The sequence below is a fragment of the Gnatocerus cornutus genome, chromosome 9 (genome assembly GCF_029298725.1).
Source record: "Gnatocerus cornutus isolate USDA-ARS CGAHR chromosome 9, icGnaCorn1.1, whole genome shotgun sequence".
Lineage (NCBI taxonomy): Eukaryota > Metazoa > Arthropoda > Insecta > Coleoptera > Tenebrionidae > Gnatocerus > Gnatocerus cornutus.
In genome coordinates this window covers 9,667,011-9,688,861 of record NC_142241.1, presented here as the reverse complement: position 1 = coordinate 9,688,861, position 21,851 = coordinate 9,667,011, and the positions used below count along the sequence as shown (strand labels likewise).

The 21,851-nt window shown below is 38.4% G+C and overlaps 1 protein-coding gene across 3 annotated transcripts; it reads left to right on the top strand.

The window, feature by feature from the left end:
- Positions 1 to 21: 21 nt before the first annotated feature.
- On the top strand, positions 22 to 21,090 carry Smg6 (Smg6 nonsense mediated mRNA decay factor). 3 transcript variants are annotated; one of them, XM_088045320.1, is made up of 16 exons: positions 22 to 222; positions 473 to 1,701; positions 1,857 to 2,005; positions 2,057 to 3,251; positions 3,439 to 3,549; positions 4,108 to 4,125; positions 5,129 to 5,412; positions 9,030 to 9,175; positions 14,794 to 15,046; positions 15,099 to 15,199; positions 17,061 to 17,338; positions 18,192 to 18,359; positions 19,454 to 19,601; positions 19,777 to 20,082; positions 20,265 to 20,462; positions 20,565 to 21,090. In XM_088045320.1, exons 2-15 carry the CDS (start codon positions 484 to 486, stop codon positions 20,393 to 20,395), a joined length of 4,506 nt encoding a protein of 1,501 aa, XP_087901446.1. In that variant the 5' UTR covers positions 22 to 222; positions 473 to 483; the 3' UTR covers positions 20,396 to 20,462; positions 20,565 to 21,090. The 3 variants fall into 3 exon arrangements, with proteins under 3 accessions (XP_087901446.1, XP_087901448.1, XP_087901447.1); XM_088045321.1 differs by having other exon boundaries at positions 222 to 289; XM_088045322.1 differs by lacking the exon at positions 4,108 to 4,125.
- Positions 21,091 to 21,851: the final 761 nt, after the last annotated feature.

Genomic DNA, 21,851 nt, shown 5'->3' with positions numbered 1-21,851 from the left:
GCGTATTTGAAGTTTGAAATTCGCGCCAAGTGTCAAAATTTTATAACGAGATCTTTTCAAAAATCCGAAAATTTCTGATTAATGAAACGTTATCGATGAATTTATTAGCAAGGGGGGATAATATTCGAGGTTTATCAGAAAATCGTTTTATGTTGTTCCAAAGTGTATGTGTCGTGTTTCACGTTAACCAATGCCAGAGAGTGTAAAAAGCACTAGAGGCTGGTAGGTGTCACCTTCTGTCGCAATCATTATTAATTTTATATAATATCTTAGTGAAATATTCGATGTAGTAAGTAATTTGGGGCTTTTTCGGGGGTCATTTATTGAATATGGGGCTTTCATTGTTCACGATTCGTTGCAGACGCTTGCCATAACCTAAAAGTTGAAATATGCCCACAAGTTTTCACTGTTTATAAACAATCCTTGTTGGTAAGATTATCAGATTTCACCATCTGGATTCCTTCGTTTCCAGAAAAGAAAAATATGAGACGTGGTAAACCACAGCAGGAGATTTACAGACCAGGTAGTGGACCTCTTAGAAAATCAAACACAGGAACTGAAGAGTCTGAACCTGACACCAACCAAATTCTGACCAAACCCAAGACTTACATTCAGGATGATACACGGTTTAAATCCGAACCGTTAACAGATCCCAATCCGCAACGAAAAACGCGAAAACCTGAGCAAATGATTTATGTTCCTCGAGCTGTGGCCAACGCCAGAGCAATGCTCCAAGACAACGATCGACACGCTAATGGCAACTATGAAGACCGCTTTACCTCGAGACCTAAACGTTACTCTAATAGACGACGTAATGATAGCAGCTCTGAACATCAAGATGAATGGAGACAAGCTCGCCAAGGCTCAGAACCTAGAGGGTTGGCTAATGGTGGCCCTCATTTGCAACGACCGCGAGAAATGAGGGATACAAGAAGTGTGGAGCCGTCAGGGCATTTCCATTCACGAAATTACGATAAAGGTCACCCTAAACCTCCAAGTGGGCGTCGCCACAGCACCATTGGAGTAGAATCAGACAAAAGGCCAACACATAAACCAATTAATGTGGAGAAATTGCCTCCACGACTACGCAAAAAGATGTTGGAAGACAATAAACTAAATCAAGGTGTTGATGATAATTGGAATGGTGCTAGTATGACTTTTCAGGGTAGCAGCAATTACCACCCCGTTGGGGGTTTCTCCGGCCACAACGCTTACCCCAACCAAAACGTGTCTTACTCAAACATGGGGTATTGCACTTTACCTAACAGACAAAGGGGACGAGGTCGCTTGCATTCTGACTACGACTCAAATGCTTCGTTCAGATCTAGAACTCCTGATGTAGGTATCTCAAGTCCTTGTAATTCAAGACCTCCGACTCCGCCTTATAGTAGAACTAGGAGCAATGATAATTTAAATAAACCGGATAGTCGCCCTCAATCACCAGCTAATTATTATGGGAGAGGTTACGAACATCGCCGAAATGGGAGAGACAGGAACAAGAGAAACCAATTTGGGAATGGGAGGACGAAAGATGATCGAAAAAATCAAAATTATCATCACCAAGAGAAAAACTGGGATGACGTTGAGGAAACAGTTTCTTCTAAAACTGAGTATAGGGAAAGTACCCCTCCAGCCACACCACCCTCGCCTGAAGACAAACCTAAACTCGCCGCAATGATTCCCACCAACAATGTGATCTTGGTGAGTGTATATGCCTAAGAAATCTTTTGTTTGATGACTGAAAATGTTATAAAAGTATTTACTAAATTCATTAATGTTTATTCATCTTTTCAAATTTAATTTTAGTTCTTTCTCAAAAATAACGTCCGTTTTAATTTAATCTTTAATTTATGTAGGACTGGAGCGAAGAAGTGGAGCTGAACGACCGCCTGGAAGCCGAAGCCCTAAGCGACGCTATGACCAGAAGCTCCTCGGTAACCAGCTTGGTTGACATCAGCGTGAAATCCATGCCTGCAAATATCAACGCCAATAAAAAATCTCGAAAGTACGTACTTCCAAATCCAAATTTCCTCTCCATTTATCGATTTGTTTCCAGACGCAGTAATCGAAGAAATAAACGACGAAGCAGTAGCAGAGCCCGTGACGCCAGTCTGGACAACTCAAAGCCTCGTCAAAACGACGGTTTCAAAATGCCTGCTGAACCCCGTGGCCGCCGCCACCGCCGTCATTCCCAAGATCGCCGTGATTCTAGCTATGACCGACGATCCCGTAACCCCAGCCGAGACACTAGTTTCGACAGAAATCGTCGAAATTCAACAACTGAGCCCGAAAATTGGCGTGATGAAATCCGGAGTAGACAGAATTCGGAACGGGAGTATCCGGATAGCAGAAGGAACTCTGAGCGAGAGAATGAAAAAATCGTGAAGAAAGCTGGAGTTTTGGTTTTGCCACAGAAACAACCTGATGTTGGGCAAGTGGACCAACCTAAGTATCCAGAAGTGCGGAAGCCTTGCCAACAGAAGCGTTTATTTGATCATAATAATCCGAGTAAACCAATTATTGTGAAGTCGCAAAGTTCCAGGGTTAGTGTCCCCGGATTTTCGGATAATACTGAGACTATCCCACCGGAGTTGTACACTACTGATCAGTTTGGGAATATCAGACCGGGGTGGTACGATGAGAATTCCGAAGGGTTTAAATCTTGCCATTATCCCAATTTAATTCGGGATATTAAGAGAGCCGATAACGAATTGCAGTACATCATGAATTCAGGACTGGTTTTAATTAACTGGGGAACAGTCGAACAGTTGAGACAGTTTTTGAAAGAAGGCCTCCAATACCTGTTATGCAAAGACCTGAAATTCTGCCAGACCGAGAACGTCGAGCAACACTTATGGAAAATCTTGTATCACAACATCATTGAAGTTACAAGAAAAGCCATCACTAACGATCCTTCTAACAAGGAGCAATACAAAGGATTTCTCCTTTATTTAATAGACGAAGGCACGAATTATTTAGAGAGTTTACTCGACTCACTTGAAGAAAGTCATAAGTTTAAATTGAACAATTATCTGGGAAACAATGCCAACAAAGGCTCAGGTTACGTGGGACTAGCGTTGATTTCCGCTCAAAAACTCTTTCTTTTTTTGGGGGATTTAGGGAGATATCGGGAGCAAGTTAACGAAACTTCCAACTATGGGAAATGCAGGCAGTGGTACATCAAAGCGCATGAGATTAATCCCAAGAATGGAAAACCGTACAACCAGTTGGCAGTGCTCGCTGTTTACGCTGTAAGTTTCTGTAATTTTCGTACTATGGCAATGCTTGCAATCTTCTGTCTACAGATTCTAGGTCTCCTTTGTTCTTCTTTTTTTTTCGCTTTAACTGTTTATTTCCTTTCATAATTCGTTAGTTTTACTTTACGCCGTTTTCTTTGCTTCCTACCTAAACTCATTTTAATTGGTTTATTTTTTGCAGAGGAGGAAACTAGATGCTGTCTACTACTACATGAGGAGCCTGATGTCTTCAAATCCTGTCGCTTCGGCTCGAGAGTATTTGATTTCGCTGTTCGACGAAAACAGGAAGAAGGTAAAATTCCCGATTACGTTACACGATTTTCAATGTCATAAAATTCAGCGGATGTGTTTTGGTGTGATGCCAAAATGGTTTCCGGTTTACCTACGCGAATTCTTTCATTCTGCATGAAAGCAGTAAAAATTGACCTCTAAGAACGTGTCTTCTATAGAATGTGGTCAAAAAAAAAGCAAATTCGAATTTATATTAAAACCCATATTCAATTTTTTTTTTGTTTGAATGGTGAATAGAAGATGCGTTTTCTTGTGTTTTCGTCAGATTTGTGCTTTTTCGTTGATGTTTCATCCACCTTCACACGTTTTGTTGCACACTCTCATTCCACGAAATTTTAATACATAACGTGCAGTGGGTTTTAATATGAGTCTAAACAGAATAGCAGTTTCATAATAGAAATATGTAGTTTTAACATTAATCGAAGAACCGATAGAGGGCGGAAGCTTACTCTTACCAAGCTGTTTCCTCTCGAAACGATTATCATTTCTTTTTACTTGATTTTGTTGTACTACACGTTTTATTTTATCATACTCATGTGTTTATTTTTTTTACATGCAGTATCTTCATCAAACAAGCGTACGTATGAGTAGACGAATAAATTACAAATTGGATCGCTTAAATTTCATTTTTCCCTGTATCGTAGCGCTTCATTCTCCTAGTGCAGAGGTTCCCAAATAGAAGAAAACGCTTATTTTTAGATTTATCTTGTTTCATTTTTTATTTTAAAAGCCATGCTGGTGTCATTAGCATGTAATTATGGCGTGAATTACAATGATGTATTCAGATATTCATTTTGTTGGATTGTGGTTACATTAATTACCGGGCGTCACACATTTAATGGTTTTTGACATAGTAATCCTTAAACCATTTTTTATTAAGAAGAGAAGAAAGAAATCTAGATCAGTTTTTTTTTGGTAAACAGAGCCATCAGTCGGGTCAATTCAAGAAGCGAGGAGAATTTTTCTTTAGTACACAAAGATGTTAATGACCTGTTGTTACCGAAAAAACTTAAAATTTGCTGCCCCATGTTATTATAGCGGTAGAAAATAACTAATTACTGTATTTAATTTCTTCAATAGGGAGTAAGTTAAGTGAAGTAAAATACATAATTACGGTTTGTAAGTATTAAGTGGCAAAGGTTAATAAGGAACATCAGAATATATTAACTGAAATAAAAGTCTGAAGGATTTACATAAATTCTGTAGTAGTAGAGACACCGAGAAATATTGTGTTTTCTTCCTATTTGGTCCTCTTGAATGTATGTTCTGTTTTGTCGTTGTGGTCTAGCACTGTTGTAGCCTCGATGTTATCGTACCATCTCAATGGATTAGACTTAGACAAATCGTGTAGAGAGCTTCCCGTCTTGTTCGTTTTTGTGTGGGTACCTACCTCAGCGATCAGCAAATGTGCATGTAAAACGGCCCGTTCTGTAAAACCGATAGATTGCATCCGCGAGATCGGATTAAAACAGAATCTCCTGTGTAATTTGGAATTGATTGCATGATTTACAGCGCTGTTGCCTTGATTAGTCGTAATAATTTCACTTTTCCGGTTCATTAAATTAACTATCCTTTCACAGTATGAACAGGGCGAGCGTAAACGCCGCGAAGAGCGCCTAGAAAGAGCAAAACAACACATGAAGCAAAAAGAATCAGAAGATCCGGACAATTCACCCGGAGCACTCCGGCATGAGACCTGGATTCGTCCTGATGGTGGTAGAAGAGTCCATAGAACGACAAAAGCTGTTCAAGAAAACAAAGATTCCGAAGAGGAGGATTTGGCGACGTTAAGCAGCGTCGAAGTTAACAAGAGATTTGTGATTAGTTATCTTCACGTCCACGGGAAACTAATCACGAGAATTGGGTAAGTAGATATCGAGAGCCCTGCAGGAAGTCGTGTAATTGCCTGGATTCGATACGGTCGACGCCGACCGTTAGATAAGCACCGATTCCCATAGGTTTTGCGAAAACGGACACACGAACAAATTAATTTTTTTTTGCACCTCTTCTTATTGTTCTGTTGGTTACAGTTAAGGTGCACCTGGTTGTTAGATCGAAGAATGAATTAAGAGATAACGAGTAACTGTATTGATATCGGAGGGTGGAAATTCAGCTCTCGAGATGTTAGAAAATTTATCTCAATTCTATTGTTCGGGTTTTTTGTTGTAGCGTCCGTTAATTGGTGTCGATCAATCTACAATAGAATGATAGTTGATTTGTCTGAGGAAGTGACCTAGAATTCGTCCGCTCAATTAAAAAAGTACCGAAATTTACCTCAGAGGTTACGACTTCCACGAAGCGATAATTGGTATTGGAAAATTAAAATTTAGACTCGACATGAATAAATTGAAGTCGTTATTGTTTCTGACCAAGCTAATGCAAGATTTACGCAGCTCCTGTCGTAAAAGTAATTGCTATGGATACGTGTTGTCTTGTTAAAAAATGCAAAATGGGTGAGACCCCTGTTTTCTGGCACGTAGACGTTCCGTTCGGATGCACCGCATAGGTGGCAATCCTTTACGCGTAACGAATACAAGAGATACAAGAGAAAACCTCTTTAGAATCGGTCATCACACCCTCAGTGATCACTGATCGATCTTAGTAAATTAATACAAACTCGAGATTATTGTGATGAGAATACGATCAACCTTGGGATTTTTTAAAATACAATAAAACAAGTCGTGCACTTGACAGCTCTTTAGATATCACAACCTTTGTAATTGTGTATCACAATACCTTTAGTAAAAAAGCGGCTGACATGAAAAAATTTCCTCGCGATGGTGGTCTTTGTTTCATACAAAGAAATCTTGGATGTATGTTATGTTAATTTAAAGTCATAACTCTGTCGGTTGCCGTATTGGGGTGTGACTCTGCCAATTAGACATAAACGAATGAACTTGTATCATTTGAAATAATTTATTTGATCCGGTAATCGCAGTCGAAAGACACCATCAACGGGACCGTAATGTAAGTTCAACATAAATTACAATTTGTTATGAGCCATTTATGTATGCTGCACGGAAGTTTTTTGAAGACATCCCAAGAATGAAATAAGATGACTTGTGTGGAAAATATAGGACGATATAGGATTTTTATGACCCGACCTGCAGTAATACCGGTTGTGACAATACTAAACTAGTGTAATTTATCTATTTTTTTCTGGGTTTAAGTGTCAAGATTCACACGTAACTTTATGTTTATTACTTTTTTATTGGGTAACGTTAAATTTACTTTACAACTGAAACATAAACACGAAACTGGTAACTAGAAAAAGTAATTGTTGGATTAATGCAGGTGAAAACTTCGATATTGTAAAATTATTTCCACAGAACGTGCATTTTTTGTTCAAAGTGTGAACGAACTGCTTGTAAATTCTGCCGGCAGGTGAAACTTTAAAAGTTCTGCAAGGGTGTGGTATTTCTAATCACAATACAGAAGTCTGCCGCAAACGGATATTGCGATGCACACGGTAATAAACTTTATAGCAATATTTTACAATCTTCTACTTCAACAGCGACTTTTAACGAGGGCCAGTTTGTGCTAATTTTATAGCTCGCTGACTTAGTTGATGTCAATAAAAATACCAACAGTGTTCTTTTCATACGACAAACATGTGATTTTAAAAGGTTGTACGCTCCACTAGTATCTCAACTCGTGTTTGCCGAATCATCAATCAGATAAGCTTTTGGTTTCCTTAGCAGACCCGAAACTTCCTGTCATTCGGCTCGAGGATAAGAAAAAAAAAGTTTTTTTGTAAGCATCGCCACGACAGTGACCGGTCAAGTAATGGTCAAGAGTTGGCATACGGGAAATGGCAAAGCTGGAGATTTGCTTTGCATCGAAAGCCGTCGATAAATTAGTAGAATAAACGATGGGAACGGTGAGAATTATCAGATATGTCGTACGGACGGTGAGCAATGAAACCACGTTAAATGCATGGGAACATTCTGTTGAGACGATGATGAATTTGATCGTTTTTTTCCTGCAAAACGTGTAATTACGCCGTAAATAATCGAATTAAGGACACGCCTACATCTTGGAACTGAGCAAAACAATGCCGATGTGATTCACGACAGGTGCACCGAAAAGAAAGGAAAAGTAACGCACTTGTATGCAAATGAGCAAAGTGCGTTTTTGATTTGACGGTGCGAATCAGTCGCTACAGTTTTTTGTTTTACTGCCGATTTAACGGCCCAACCGGGAAAATCACGAAGATGTCCAATTAATTCACGAGAGGAAACCGTAAAAAAGTTTATGTTGTCGTACAGTTAAACCATTAGCTACCGGAGGCTTGTTTATCATACAATTACCAGAGCGGATGCTTCACCTGGACCGCTCCATGTGACAAAGTCAAATCGATTTGCGCCGTATTGTTTCCAGCGCATTATCGTTATTAAGCTCTGTCTTCGAAGCTTTGCAGCTTTATTTCGTCAAGTTTAATTTCAATTAATAGTCTTTGAATTATAATTGGAATCTCTAAGCACTGTGATTCATATTGTAATTAAGCGGTTTCATCAAACAACATTGTAAGGGTTTCTTCATCCCTGCTGCGTCTATTGTTGAGTTGAAACGTTCCTTCTCGTCCATTGTTAAGATGTCGCGTCTTTCGCCTCGAAAATTGGTAGCTGACAACGTTGTCAGTTACATAAATTCTTGACTAATCAAATTACCGACCGTATACAATGCATAATACATGATTTGTTACACGGTCGTCTCTCTGATACCAACATAAATTTAACTCCGGCAAACAATTCGAATATGTTAAATTCAACGCATCTCGAGCTTCGCGCGTGGTCACAATCAGACTCGTTCGAAATTTATGAAACACTTTGAACAAAAATGTGGCAACAAACGATGAGGTCAGACAATTTATGGGCTCAAGTTCAAGTCAAATATTTTGAAATTTTTCTGGCCAACCGGCTTTCTATTTTCACATTTTTGCATCAACAAAGAGTGAACTGCTTTGTTCGCCTCTTTAAATTTTTTGCTTTTCAATTCCTGGTGCTATTTTGCGGCGGACAAGCGATTGTGTGGTTTATTTTGTATAATTTAGAGGAAAGTATTCTAATAATTTTATTTTTGTTTATGAAGAGATATTACAGTTACGGACCTACTTTGATTTCAAAATAACTCCAACAATAAAATTGGTAGTTAAAAAACTCGGAATAGTTTCGTAGCACAGATTAAAAGGTCGTTTGAGATGTTTGAATGCGTGGAATAATTTATAGTTTGTCCAGTTAGCATTAATTGGCTGTTGTGTATGAAAAGGTGATGGCACTGTAGGAAAAAAACTAACGAAAACATGAAAAGAAGAGCGTCAAGGTCGTTGGAGGTTGTTCTACAATCCGTCATAATTGTCAGTCATAATAGTGACCATGAAAAATAAAATCGGAAACCGCTAGTTTTGATTATGCGATACAGTTATGGTCACCTTTGAATGGAATGCGTGCGTTTTTATATTCAACTTTTCGTTTATTCCAGGATGGAGAGCTTCCAGGAGGCCGCGATGCAGATGTTGAAGGAGTTTCGGGCGTTGCTGCAGCATTCTCCAGTTCCTCTACCATGCAACAGGTTCTTGCAACTACTAGCACTTAACATGTTCGCCATCGAAAGCACCCAATTGAAAGGTAATTTTTACTGGAGTACAACGGCCTTAAATAAACTCAACAGAAGAAATCTTCTCTTTCTTCTTCATTTATGCTTCGAAGAGTACGATCGAACGATGCGCCACTGATTCATTCCACATGAAAATTTATTCATAGCCGAGAAAGATTATCGCCGTTTAATAAATCAATTTGTTCGCATGATGTTTTCTGAAGTCGATGAGGCCGTCTTCTCACTGCTCTATATTTAGAAGTGTTAATGTTGTCGGGGTACTTTTTATTTCCATCAATGTTATTATTTCTTCGTGTTATTATGTCATGCTTGTTACAAGTTATTAAACGCGACAACCATCGATCGGAACGATGCTGCTGTACTCTTTTCGACAAACTAGATTGTTGGAATTCGGCAATTCGTCACAGAAATTGGAATTTTTGCCACTAGCTGTTTCAAGCTTTTATGTTAAAGATGGTGTGATTTCTCTTCTAGGAATGCGTATTCATTAAAAAGAACAACCAGCGTCAGTGCGTTGCCAAAAAGCAATATCGTAAAACGATTGTTTGATTTGAAAAACTTGTTACAATTGACTTAAATGAAAGATCTTTGAGCCGATAGAGCGGGTTCAACGATTGCTGATGATAAGTCTCTTAAAAAGTGCTAGAGATTACCACTTTACGTAAACACGCGACACCCACTTGCATTTTTTATTTTGCCACCTGTTGGTGTTGATAGAGATCAGTCATTTTTCATACGTTAATTAAATTAATTTTTCGACAATTTTAGAGATTAGTTTTGATTTAGTGGGATTCTTTGCGTGTTTTATAGACAAGTTAGGACAATCCTGGTCATAATTAACATCTAAATTTATGTAGAAGTTATTATTATTAAAAGTTTTGACAGTTTTGTCAAAAATTCTCAGAATTAATTTGCAGATTTAATGCAGATTCTATGAGATCTACTAATTGTCGCAGTTCTATGAATTCTGCCTCCAGTTCAATGTCCTTTTTTCTCAGTTTTTATGCAGGACTTTTTCAGGATATTTTGAGCAACTCAACTTAGAGACGCAAAAGTGCGTCGGCCAAGTGTAATTAATTTCTGACGCAATTTTGATATGCATCGCCGCAAGTCAATCCAACCAGCTTAGGTCACTTATAACTTGTTGCGTTGTTTAGAATATACTCATCTCAGCATGGAAGGAATCCAAATTGTTGGTAAAAACTTACATTCTAACTGTTATCCTTCTGGGTATTTCCACCTATTGGTACAGTTGCGACAATCTATCGTTTAAATGAATCATCTTCAAGGGGGCTTTGTACCGGAAAGTATGAAAACTCCCAAATGAATTGTTTTGTTCGTGTAACTGTTTCCTTAATTTATTTATCGTGTTAATTTGAAAATTTAAATTAGTCACTCCAAAGAAAATTTGCGCGTGCTGGCTCATCCCTATTGCCCCCTTGACCTTTGACTCTAAAATCGAGGGTAACTGCGAAATACCGTATTTCCAGCTCTTTCAAATTTGCATTAAAACCACGAAACGGTCAATCTGTCGCGACGATCGCTGTAAAACTCGACCCGTCCTAGACCTTGACAGAGGAAGGACATCGGCTCATGCTATGTCGTAACATTTTGGGTTCTTCTCAAGTTAATTACAGAGCTGCATGTCTTTGTTTAAGCGATATCCTGGGGCCTATGCGTGGACGCGCACATCACGACTCCCATACATATGTGAAAATAATTGCGGGAGGTCGACGCACGAAAATTCAATTATACTTGTAGAAAACGCTCACACGCAGGTTGCACCGGATTGATTTCCTGGTGATATGCGCTCGTTTGTTTCGAATGTGGTAGCACGAACCTATAAACTTGGGAAATACACGGTCTCTTCAATCTAGGATGGTCCGTTAGATGAAGAACCTAGTTTACAAAACACACCCCGTGTAATTTTCGCAGTTTCATGCGTCAATGTGTGCCGATTCTAGGCGAATCGTGCGATGCTATAATGGAGATATCAACGTCAGGTCAAGATGCATAATTGCGTTTGTTCGGTTCGGTCGTGGAAAAAAGGACATTTCTAGGTAATAATCGGCGGAGATGTTTCGAGTTACGGTGTAGTTTAATTAAATTGGTTACAGTTAGAGTATATGGGAAAGGAGGCGGATCGTTTGGTCACAATATGAAGCGATGTTTGATTACAACAAGTGAGATATTCGTGGAATCGCTGTAACTATCAACTAAACTTTTGCTTTTATTGTACGAAGATTCCCATTCAATCTCCTATTGCTTTAAGCTGAAATTACCTAACTATTTTCTAATTCATTTTCAGCCTCCGCACCACGACTGCTTCTATTTACGGCATCCACCGGCTAAACGTGTGCAAGTTTTTGTTGTTGCTTCGGTATAATTTTAGATCTGCATACATTCAACCGGTTTATTATGCAAATATGGCTTATATAAAACCAGATCATCCGTTACCACCTCCCTTCGAAACGTCAAAACTAAATCAATTCGCTCATTTCCGGTACTCGCAAATTCGTCGAGATTCGTCACGCTGTGGGTTGGATTATTAGATGGTAACGTCCGTAACCTTGCGAAGGTCGTTCAATAAAGGTGAACATCCGCAAGACGTGCTCATGTTATTATGTCCTGCAGGACACCACCGCAAAACATTTCGACATACATTCTCACTGATTCGAAACGAAGATAACGGCCACTACATGTTGTATCAAAGTACGGTTTTTTGTACGATGTTAGTGTCTTTGGCCAAGGACGCAATTTGTGGATCCTCCGAAGAAGAGGCGACAACGACCGGGACGCGGTGGCGTGGAACGAACGTTGGTTGTAGAAAGGGTCCCACACGGCAATCGCAATTATTATAGTTTTTGTGGCACCAACAAAAACAAATAAAATTTATGGCATTTCTTTCTTAAGCGTAATGGTTAAATTAATCGCTGAATTAAAAATTTGTCGGAGCTTCTTCAGGGCGATTGCTTCATTGTGGAACCACTACTAATAAATAAAAAGTGACATGCATTTATAATCTGTAGATATGGGAGTTATTAAGCTATGCAGGCGTGTAATCTAGGTAATTGTTTTATGATCAATAAATTAGTGGAGTTGGTTCCGCCCATACAAGGTTTAATTCGTAATAATTTCCGTGGCACTTGTAGGTAACAAATTTCCAAAATTGGGCAAGGTGAACGTACTGTTTCACAACCTCACTAATGTCGAATTCCCTATCTCTATCTCCGCACAGGAAAGGCGCTCTAGTCGGATCCATCGATCCGTAATGAGAGCAAAGTGAAGAAACGGCCTCGTAAAAGCTGCAAGATCGGCCAACGTTCGGCCTTGAAACGGCCTTGGCAGGGGTCAATCGGGGACAAAGCGCGGCCTCGGATGCAAAAACATCTCTTGTACGTCCCCTCTCGCCGCCTCCGATGGATTCGTTCGACAGCGACATTCACCGGGGGGTGTATACACATGTGTATTAGCCATGGTGAATTGACGCTGCTAATGAGGTCCAGGTCGGCCGGCGCCAGTTGAATACAAGAATGTTCGATAATTACGCGAGAGAACATCACTCTTTTATAACGGACAAGTTTCGCCATGTTTTGGAATGTTTACAAACTGTACGTAGCCTACCCGACGGCGAAGGCCTCCGAGCTATGGCACACAATTAGCCCGTTTTTTTGGCTTTCAGTTCTTTTCTGGCGGACAGATAACGCCTCTTCGCTGTTTCTTTTTTAATTCAACGTCATTACAACAAAAACAAATTGAATTCTTCAAATTCCCAACACAGAACGTAAACAATAATTACGTCATTAAAAAACTAAATGAACAAGGGTCTACCGCACAAATTTCATGGTGTATTTTATAAAAATGAGGTCCCATCTATCATTACGAAGCAAATAAGAGTTACAAAACAAATATTTAACGTCTCTCTTGCATGAAATTCCTGCAGCTGCAGAGATTAACTGGTAGACAATGGCATCTTCGACATCGTCATTTTTGTCAATTCCACGTTCGAGCTGATACATATCTTTTTAATCACATTACATATTCTGAATCGTAAACTTCTATAGATTAAAAATTGAAAATTTATGTTCGCATCTTCTTTTTATTGTTAATAAAATACATAGTTTATGTAATCGCACCAATAAACTTGACAAATTATTTTTCATTAAATAGTCATCTGATTAATCTTTTTTCCTAGAAAATGAACGCGATCGAGTTAAACGAGTCTCGATTTAATTAATTGATTGACATATCATTCTTATGCCATTATCAAATTCTACGTGTCGAATCTCCTGCTGAGTAACTTATAATAAATCAAAATTAATGTATTTTACGTTATTTATAACAAGTTGGATGAAAACTCCTTTTTATTTATTCCACCCTGTTCTTTTTGATTCGATAAAATTTAATTATAAATTCCAAAATTAATACTACGCCCATTTAATAAAAATTTTGTAATTTTGTAAAACTTTGTACGGGCAGAGGTATTTATAAAAACCATGTTCAATGACCTCTCAAATTACCGTAATGAAAAAATTCATAATTGCGTTTTGATCCCAAAATAAAAGTAACACTGATTAGACCAAGAATTTTTGTTGCTCATTTCAATATTGATTTTCTTTTATTCTTACATTATGTAATACATTATGCAAATTGCTTTCAGTATTTTTTCTTCAACTCACGGAACACGTCCAATACTTAATTGGTAAAGAAGAAATTACATATTGAAGTTCCTGAAGATTTTACCATTTCGGTTCTTCCTGGAATCACGATTCTTTGCCAATTTTTTGATTTGGTTTTTAACCGGATCATATTTTATTTGCGTTCATGTTTTGTCTATCTTCTTATTCCTTGGTTTCAATTCTTCTTACCATCTTTTCATTTTTCTTGCATGTTTCTACTCTCAGTTTCCTTAGCAGCTTCTTTTCTTTTATTGGTGTCATAATTATAACACTGTCTGCGGCAGAATCCTGTTTTGATGCAATTATTCAAATTTATTTCTTTAATTAGACGATGATGCTCTTTCTTATTAACATAAGTCTATAGTCTGCTTCCTGTTTTGTTTACCCTGTTTCTTCACTCCTATCTTTGTATATTCTTTTTTTTGCACATTATATTAATATTTCCATTATAATAGTAATAATTTGTAATAAAAACCTCGCATGAGCAGCGTCCTCAACAATGTAACTGCAATTCGCATGAAGATATGCAGCTCAGGAAAAAAAATAATGATGACAATTGTTATTTTCCGACAGCGGTACGCTAATGATTACGACACTCAGTTTTTTTCTTTGAACTCATGGTGTGCAGGATGTTTAGACCACTTACGCCATTTGTTGATTTCCGGGCAATGTTTTCATATGTTCATCCGACGAAAAAACAATTTAAGAATGTCTTTCCTTCTCCGAAATATGGAGAATCAGCTTGCAGACATTTAACAAATGATATACCATTAAATTTAACAAAACCTTTTGTAGGCTGTCAATTTGAACATCCGCAGCGATGTTAACGTCAAATACAGACACGACTTGCAAAAATCACGTCTTTCAAATTATACATCGGCCAAATTCGCGAATTCTTTCTTTAAAATTTTGAGAAAACCAACTTCTCACGTCCTTGACTTTTTTTCCAGATCCTCAGCTCCAAATGCAAGCAGGTTATCGCTCCGAACTGCAGGAACGCGCTCTCGTTGTGTCACTCCAAATGTTCAATATAATTCTGGAACGCTGCGTTTCCCTTTTGCAGGAAAGCAGCCGCGATCATGTCAATTCTTTGCCTCAAGATGTTCACGTTCTTTTACCTGCTGTTAAAATATGGTGTGATTGGATGTTATGTCACTCTTCCGTTTGGAATCCACCCCCGTCAACGCAGGATTTTAAAGTCGGGTAGGTTCGTTCTTTCAATGTTTTTCGTGTTGTATTTTCGTGTTGTTTTCAGAACTCCAGGTGATGCGTGGTCCCGACTTGCAACCTTGATGAACCTCTTGGAGAAGTTGGATCAAACGTCAGCCGAAGCTCTAATCTCGGAGCACAAGGAAGGTAAATGTGCGCACATCAAACGAAATTACCGATCAAAATTAGTTGTCAAACGAAGACATGTTAATTAAGTTAATGACGATACCAACAAAACGAAAACAAGTATTATTAGAAAATTACGATGTTGGCAGGGACTAAATTAAAGTCGTCTCGCGTATCTTGTCTTTGCGATATTAATTTATTAGCACTCCTATTGGAAGGTGTTGGAGGGTTTTTATAAGTGCATAAAATGATTGCAAGACGTCATGCACGGATTGATTTCAAATTAACGCCAAGTTTAACGGGATTTTAAGGAAGCGCGGTTCACTTAATTATTCATTTTGATGAACGAAATCAATTGCCGAATTATATGGTACCGGTCGAGCTAATTTAATTAAAATTGTTAGTGCATTCAACTATTGTTTCTCATTCGTTAAAACAGGATTTTAATTATTTAATTACCAGGGGATTAAAAAATTCCTGGGAAGTCGGAAAGTGTAAATTGTCACTTTCCGAAACAAAAGTTGACTTTTTATCAAACGGAAGTTTTACCAACAGATGTTTAGAGTAAAGTTTCAAACAATACAGTACCAGTAGGTTTTTTGTATGAAATACTGTTAATTCTTGTTAACATGGCATTTAAGAGGCGTTTACCTCTACACGTTTTATTTTAGTTGTAAAGGACAATGGACGGATTATTTGTGTTTTAGGAACGCTTCGTTTACCGACATAAATATAGATTTTTTTTTACTTTAAGAAACCTTGAAATGAAAGTAATAAGTGTTACGCTTCTGCAGGAACCGCGGAGCTTAAAATGACACTTCTTCGTGATTGACTTCAATGGTTTCATCCAACAAAGTCATAAAAAGAAACAGTTTCAGAAAAGGAATGCTTGAACTAATTAATTTCATTTAAGTCATGCATTAAAATGCTAATATGTTTAAGTTAAAATGATTCCATACTATTAAACGACTTAAATTACAGAAATTAGCGTTGGCTTTTAAAAACAATAACAGTTTATGAACCGCAAGTTTTATTTTAGCTTTAATCTGATACTAGTTTCCCACAGAATTATAAGTGAATGTTCGTACAATATTTTACAACAGAATAGATAACGTATCAGTTTATTCTCATGTATGTGAACTGAAATGTGCTAGAAGATGTTTTTCAGTATTGTTACTATTTATATAAAGTGCACTAACTTAATTTTATTCATTCAGTGCGCGATAAAAATCACTAAACCAATTAAGCTCAATTTTTTTATCGATATATGAAATTCCATGTTATAAAGCTAATGATGCACTACTTAAGATTTTTTCTAAAGTTGTTTGGACCTGTCGATTAGTTGGAAGCTGCCATCAGTGTCGTAATTGCTGCGAATTCTATCTAGATGTGGTTCTGATTTTATTAAAAACGACTCCGTCAATCATATAAGTAACGGACGTTTGTCCAAAATAACCGTAAGATGTCATTTTGAATAAAAAAAGGTGGAGTTGAATTTAAAGAAAATATTTGAGTGATTTCTTTTGGAAAAGTAGCAAATTGACTTGTCGATACAGAGCTCTCCATCCATCAAGCACTTAAAATTCTTTTGTGTCGAACAAGTGTCGATTTTTTTCGCACAAAACACCTAACAAAACGACTTTTTTTCATCGAGACGAGTTTGTTCAGATCCGAGAACGAATCTAACCCGACAGTATAATTATACGTGCAGACAAAACTTTTTGCGGTTGCGTTAGCCCCGTCCGCATGACTCCTAAATTGCATTTTTGATTGTTCGTTATTCCCGAATTGGGCGCGGCCAATTTGGATGGTGTGCAATTTCGGCCCACGTAAATCGTCCAAAAATAGAAGGAATCGATAAAAAAGAAGAAAATCATTACAGGTTATGAACAGGTGAAGTTGCCGGAGGACAGCGTCTTGAGTGGTTTCACTCCTTTGATGGTCAATGAGCCCGACATCAGTTATGCTCCCAAAGATTTTGATTTGGAAGTTGCCCAATTTGCTCTGAGAATGAACAAACTGCTCTTTTTCGGAACTGTTTTCCTCTGTGGTTTGGAACCGCCGGTTTTGAAACTGGAGATTGAAGACGATTTCAGAGAGTACGTGTCAGTGGTCTGCACGTCCAACAGCAGGGATTCCCCCGTTGCCGCGCAGGATTTGGTAAGTGCCCGACCAAAATAGTACAAAAAATTTTCCGATCTAATCAATAAATGCGCTTTACATTTGCAACAGTAGGGGTTGGCCAAATCCAGAATAGGGATAATAAAACTTAATTTAGTTGGCTGTTTTTTTATTGTAGGTTGCATAATACGGGATGCGCAGGAAAATAAGGAAAAAAAACAAAAATACGGGATTTTTTATTTGTTACACATTCAGTAGTTTTAATCCCTGCAACACAATTTCTTCTTCCCTCGGGATAAAACGGTTCTCTTGCTTGAACCCAAAACCTAAAAATTTTGAACTCCAACAAAGCTTGGGTCATTTTTTGCGGTTGTTTTTATTCACACGATTAGTTGTTTGACAATTGCGAAGCTTTGTAGTGCTAATTTAATATGAATACATAATTAAGACTTTCTATTATTGTTTATTTGCTTTTATATCTATTTGTTTTTTAACGGGATAAGTGCTACGTTAATGTACTTACTACCTGAAAAAAAGTTAAAATATTAGCACCTGTTCAAACAGCCAACGAGTTTATTTTTGCTTATGTTGAACAGAACAACTTAATCCATTTGTTTTTTAAATAGAATGTAAATATTTTTATTCTGTAGATATACTTCTAGGCGCACATATGAGCACACTTTTGATTAGAAACAGAAATATGTGAATAAAAGTGGCCTAATCGACCTTCACATTTTACTTGTTTTGATGTTTGCTTCTAAATATTGTCATGACTTTTAATAGAACTTACCTGAAGTTATTGCAGCACTTGGGGATGAGTTTTATGGCATTTAAGCATCATAAATTTGCTCAAAATCGAATTGCAACATTGCGTAATTTATCCTTTGCACAGGTTCGAAACAACGACGTTTTAATGGAAAGCTTCAGCGACGAAGAAGAAGAGGAAATTGCGAACGGTCCCTCCGAGGACACAAACTCTGAAGTTCGTGAATTGCTATGTCGAAAAGTGGAGTTGGAGAGAACCCAAAGAAGACAAGAACTGCATAAACAAAGAGTGAAGGTAAGATTCGTTCGTTGATCTACATTTCGATATTCAAATCGAATCAGAGTGACATACATGACAGGTTTATGGAACGTATTATTATAACCGAGACTGAAATTCGATTGTGGTTAATTGACGCGAATTCAATTACGGTCATCCGAGTCAATTTGCCGATCCTCTGCAGTTTTCTTTTTGCAATATGCCAATTTCATTACAGCGGTACTTCATTGTTATTGGCTATTCTGTGAAGTTCAGTATGTTATTGGAAAAAGTGTATAATAGCTCCTTTAAGGAGCCGTTAGATCGTGAAATTGAATAATTCGCATAGCGTGTAACTGTAGACGTGGGGAATTTTTCGCCCAACGCGACGCTTCCATCCCTCCACATTGATTTAGGTTTCTTTCCGCGTCATTGGTTTTCGTTTGATTTGGTCAAAAATATTGTGTCAGTGGGTCCAGGTTTCGATTGATATTGTGCGCATATTGTATGCATCCAAATTCCGTGTCGGTCAGGAACCGTTGTGGCGGGCCGTGGGAAAGTGTGGGCGTACATGCTAGTGCACGGGCACTTCCTCGTGCGACACACACACTTGGACCTGTGCCAATCTACCGGTCGAGGAGGAGAGCTGGATGATTGGCGGATCTCCCGCACGTGTACCGTTAAAGAAGTCTCTCCAAGACAGACGACGACGGCATTCCATTCCATTACCATTAAATCCGATGCAACTCGTAGACACATCCCCGGAGGATGCAATAAATCTAGGCGAAACATTGTCACAGCCTGATTGTTCGCGGAAAATTCTCAAACGTGCCATTGTAGAGCTGAACGTGGAGGCGCGGCGCAAACGGTCAAATCGCCGGACATTTTTGGAAAGACGCTCAGGAGATCGCGCTAGATTCCTGCCGTGAGAGCGACACAATTGATGCAAAATTATTTCCTGAGTGCCCATTTATAGCTCCTTTAAACAAAAGTAAACTAAGAAAGTCGCGTTATGTAAAGTGAAGAAAATTTGCATAAATCAGAAAAGCACATAGCAACGCATGCTTTACGCATCTCTTGTAAGTCATCAACTTTTCATACTTTTGACCTGACCTTTGTCGTCTGGTTCTCAGAAAATCTTGAGTCAGGCCGTGGTCAGCGTGCACATCGAGGTGCGGCCGAAGTACCTCGTTCCCGACACCAACTGCTTCATCGACCATCTGGATAGGATAACTATGATCACCGCATCTCACGTTTACACCCTCATGGTGCCCATTGTTGGTAAGTGCGAAGAATGCACGATTGCATAATTCTATGCTCTTGGCAAAAGTAAAAATCATATTGTGCGTGCAGCTGTCGAGTGCATTGACATTGACAGAGGCGCGTACTTACTTGCACTTTTCAACTTGGTCACGGTATTGTGACGACACATTGTAACTGATCTTTTTGATGACAGTCTTGAGCGAACTGGAAGGATTAAGTAGGGGCGGTAAGTCACCGATGCCGTCAACGAGGAGCATGCTGGATCCGCAACATGTGCGGAAGGTAGCGCAAGCTGCTAAGAAAGCAATAACTTTCTTGAAGAGCAGACCGCAAGCCGTGAAATGTGTTACGACAAAAGGGGCAGTATTGTCATCGACGACATTTACGACGGAGGACGATTCCATGTTAGATGCTACCTTTAAGAATGACGATAAGATTTTAGCTACTTGCTTGGTCTTGTGCAAAGGCCACAGAGAACAGCAACAAAATGTGAACGAACGTAAGTCTTTGAGGGAGTTCCAGAACGATTGGGAAATACCGACGTTCTGGGCGCTCCGTAATACCAAAATTGGTGGTGGTGGTGCAATATAATTTTGAATGACTTGTTTTATTGTGAAGTCTGCAATAATTTGTGGTGTGTATAATAAAATAAAAAATACATCGTGAAATTTATTCCGGTAGATGAACCCAAGAAGTTGGTCAGTGAAGTGGTACTGTTGACCGACGACCGAAACTTGCGTGTAAAAGCGCTAGCTCGGGACGTGCCCGTGAGGGAGCTTGTAGATTTTATGCAGTGGGCAGGACTAGGATGAACCTCGAAGAATCCCAGGCGCTAATAAGAGCAGTCTCTAGAAAAACGGGCGAGATCTCGAGATAACGGTGAGTTGATTGTGGATGGATAAATCAGAGCGAATATTTGCATACAATGAAGTCACCAATAGCGGTGTTGTCGGTGTCATTTTTAACACTTTTCCTTTCCAGATTTATGACCTACGTACTTCTCACTACTAGACAGGAATTTATGTACTTGTTTAAGTTAAATTAATCGTTATTGTAGTTTATTTAATTTAGCGTGGGGTTTGTCACCTTTTAACTGTTTTACACGTTGGATCGGGTTGTGAGATGTTGTATTCCTCGTGTCTCCCGATTAGGTTGTTCACACGCATCACCTGTACACACACAAACATTAGCGCATCGTGCCATTTCTATTTTATTTATGTTATTTTATTAATTTTTATATACACAGTATTTATCCCCCTCAAATCTTGGATTTTATTTTTCTCTAGCACATAGTGAGATAATATATGTACTTATAATTTTTTTATATTACAATATATAAAATCTTCTGTCTTATCTTAATATTTTTGTTCTTTTATTAACGATTAAGAAATAAACTTATTATATTGTATTTAAGATTTATACAAGTAAAGTATATGAACTGTTGTTAATTATTGCAATTGTTTTGCTCAGGAATTTATTGTACATAAATAAATAATATGATTACGTACATTGCCTGTTCTTCTTCCGACCATTTATTAGCGAAACGCTATGACCGAGTGTTTGTGTTAGCAATCAGTCTGTGGTTGTGTGTAATTATGGTTTATTTATAGTCGCTGGATGTTTTAGAGGACAACCGCACGTCTCATGCAGCGGTTCATTCATAATATGCGTTCCTGTAATTGTCGGTTTTGTCACACAACAATTGCCAGCATTTAGCAAGAGAGCTTACAGTGCCTGTTAATTGCTTTCATTTTTTGGCGGTCGCGTTCCGAATTTAATCGGATCTATTTTATGTGAAGTAATGCGTATTCTCTCGGTCGAATAGTCTTGCATAATTATCGTGTTGAACATTCGCAACGCGTCGACTTATTGCTGAATACTAATAAGCGTATTGCTGAGATCTAGACATCTACACATATCACTTCTTGGCGTATTGGATATGCGATTCGAGTAAGATCTATGCGTGAGAACGACGGAACCCACTTGACGCGAACACCACGCCTTGACAATTTCGAAGCAGCGCATCGGAAGTTGCGTTGGCGAAGATGTGGAAGAATGTTACTGCTACAGTTTCTGAATAATCGCCATCGACAGCTCAACTTAAAATTCCTTGGATTTCACAAGATTTAGGTAACAATCGGATTTATGTTTGCCTATCCAAGCGAGCGTCTTTTTCCAATTATATTCCTCGTCATTTTATTCGATTTATCTAGAGTTACAATCATTTCTTCAAGTATTGTGCAACTTTAAAGTTAATGTTAAAGTGTT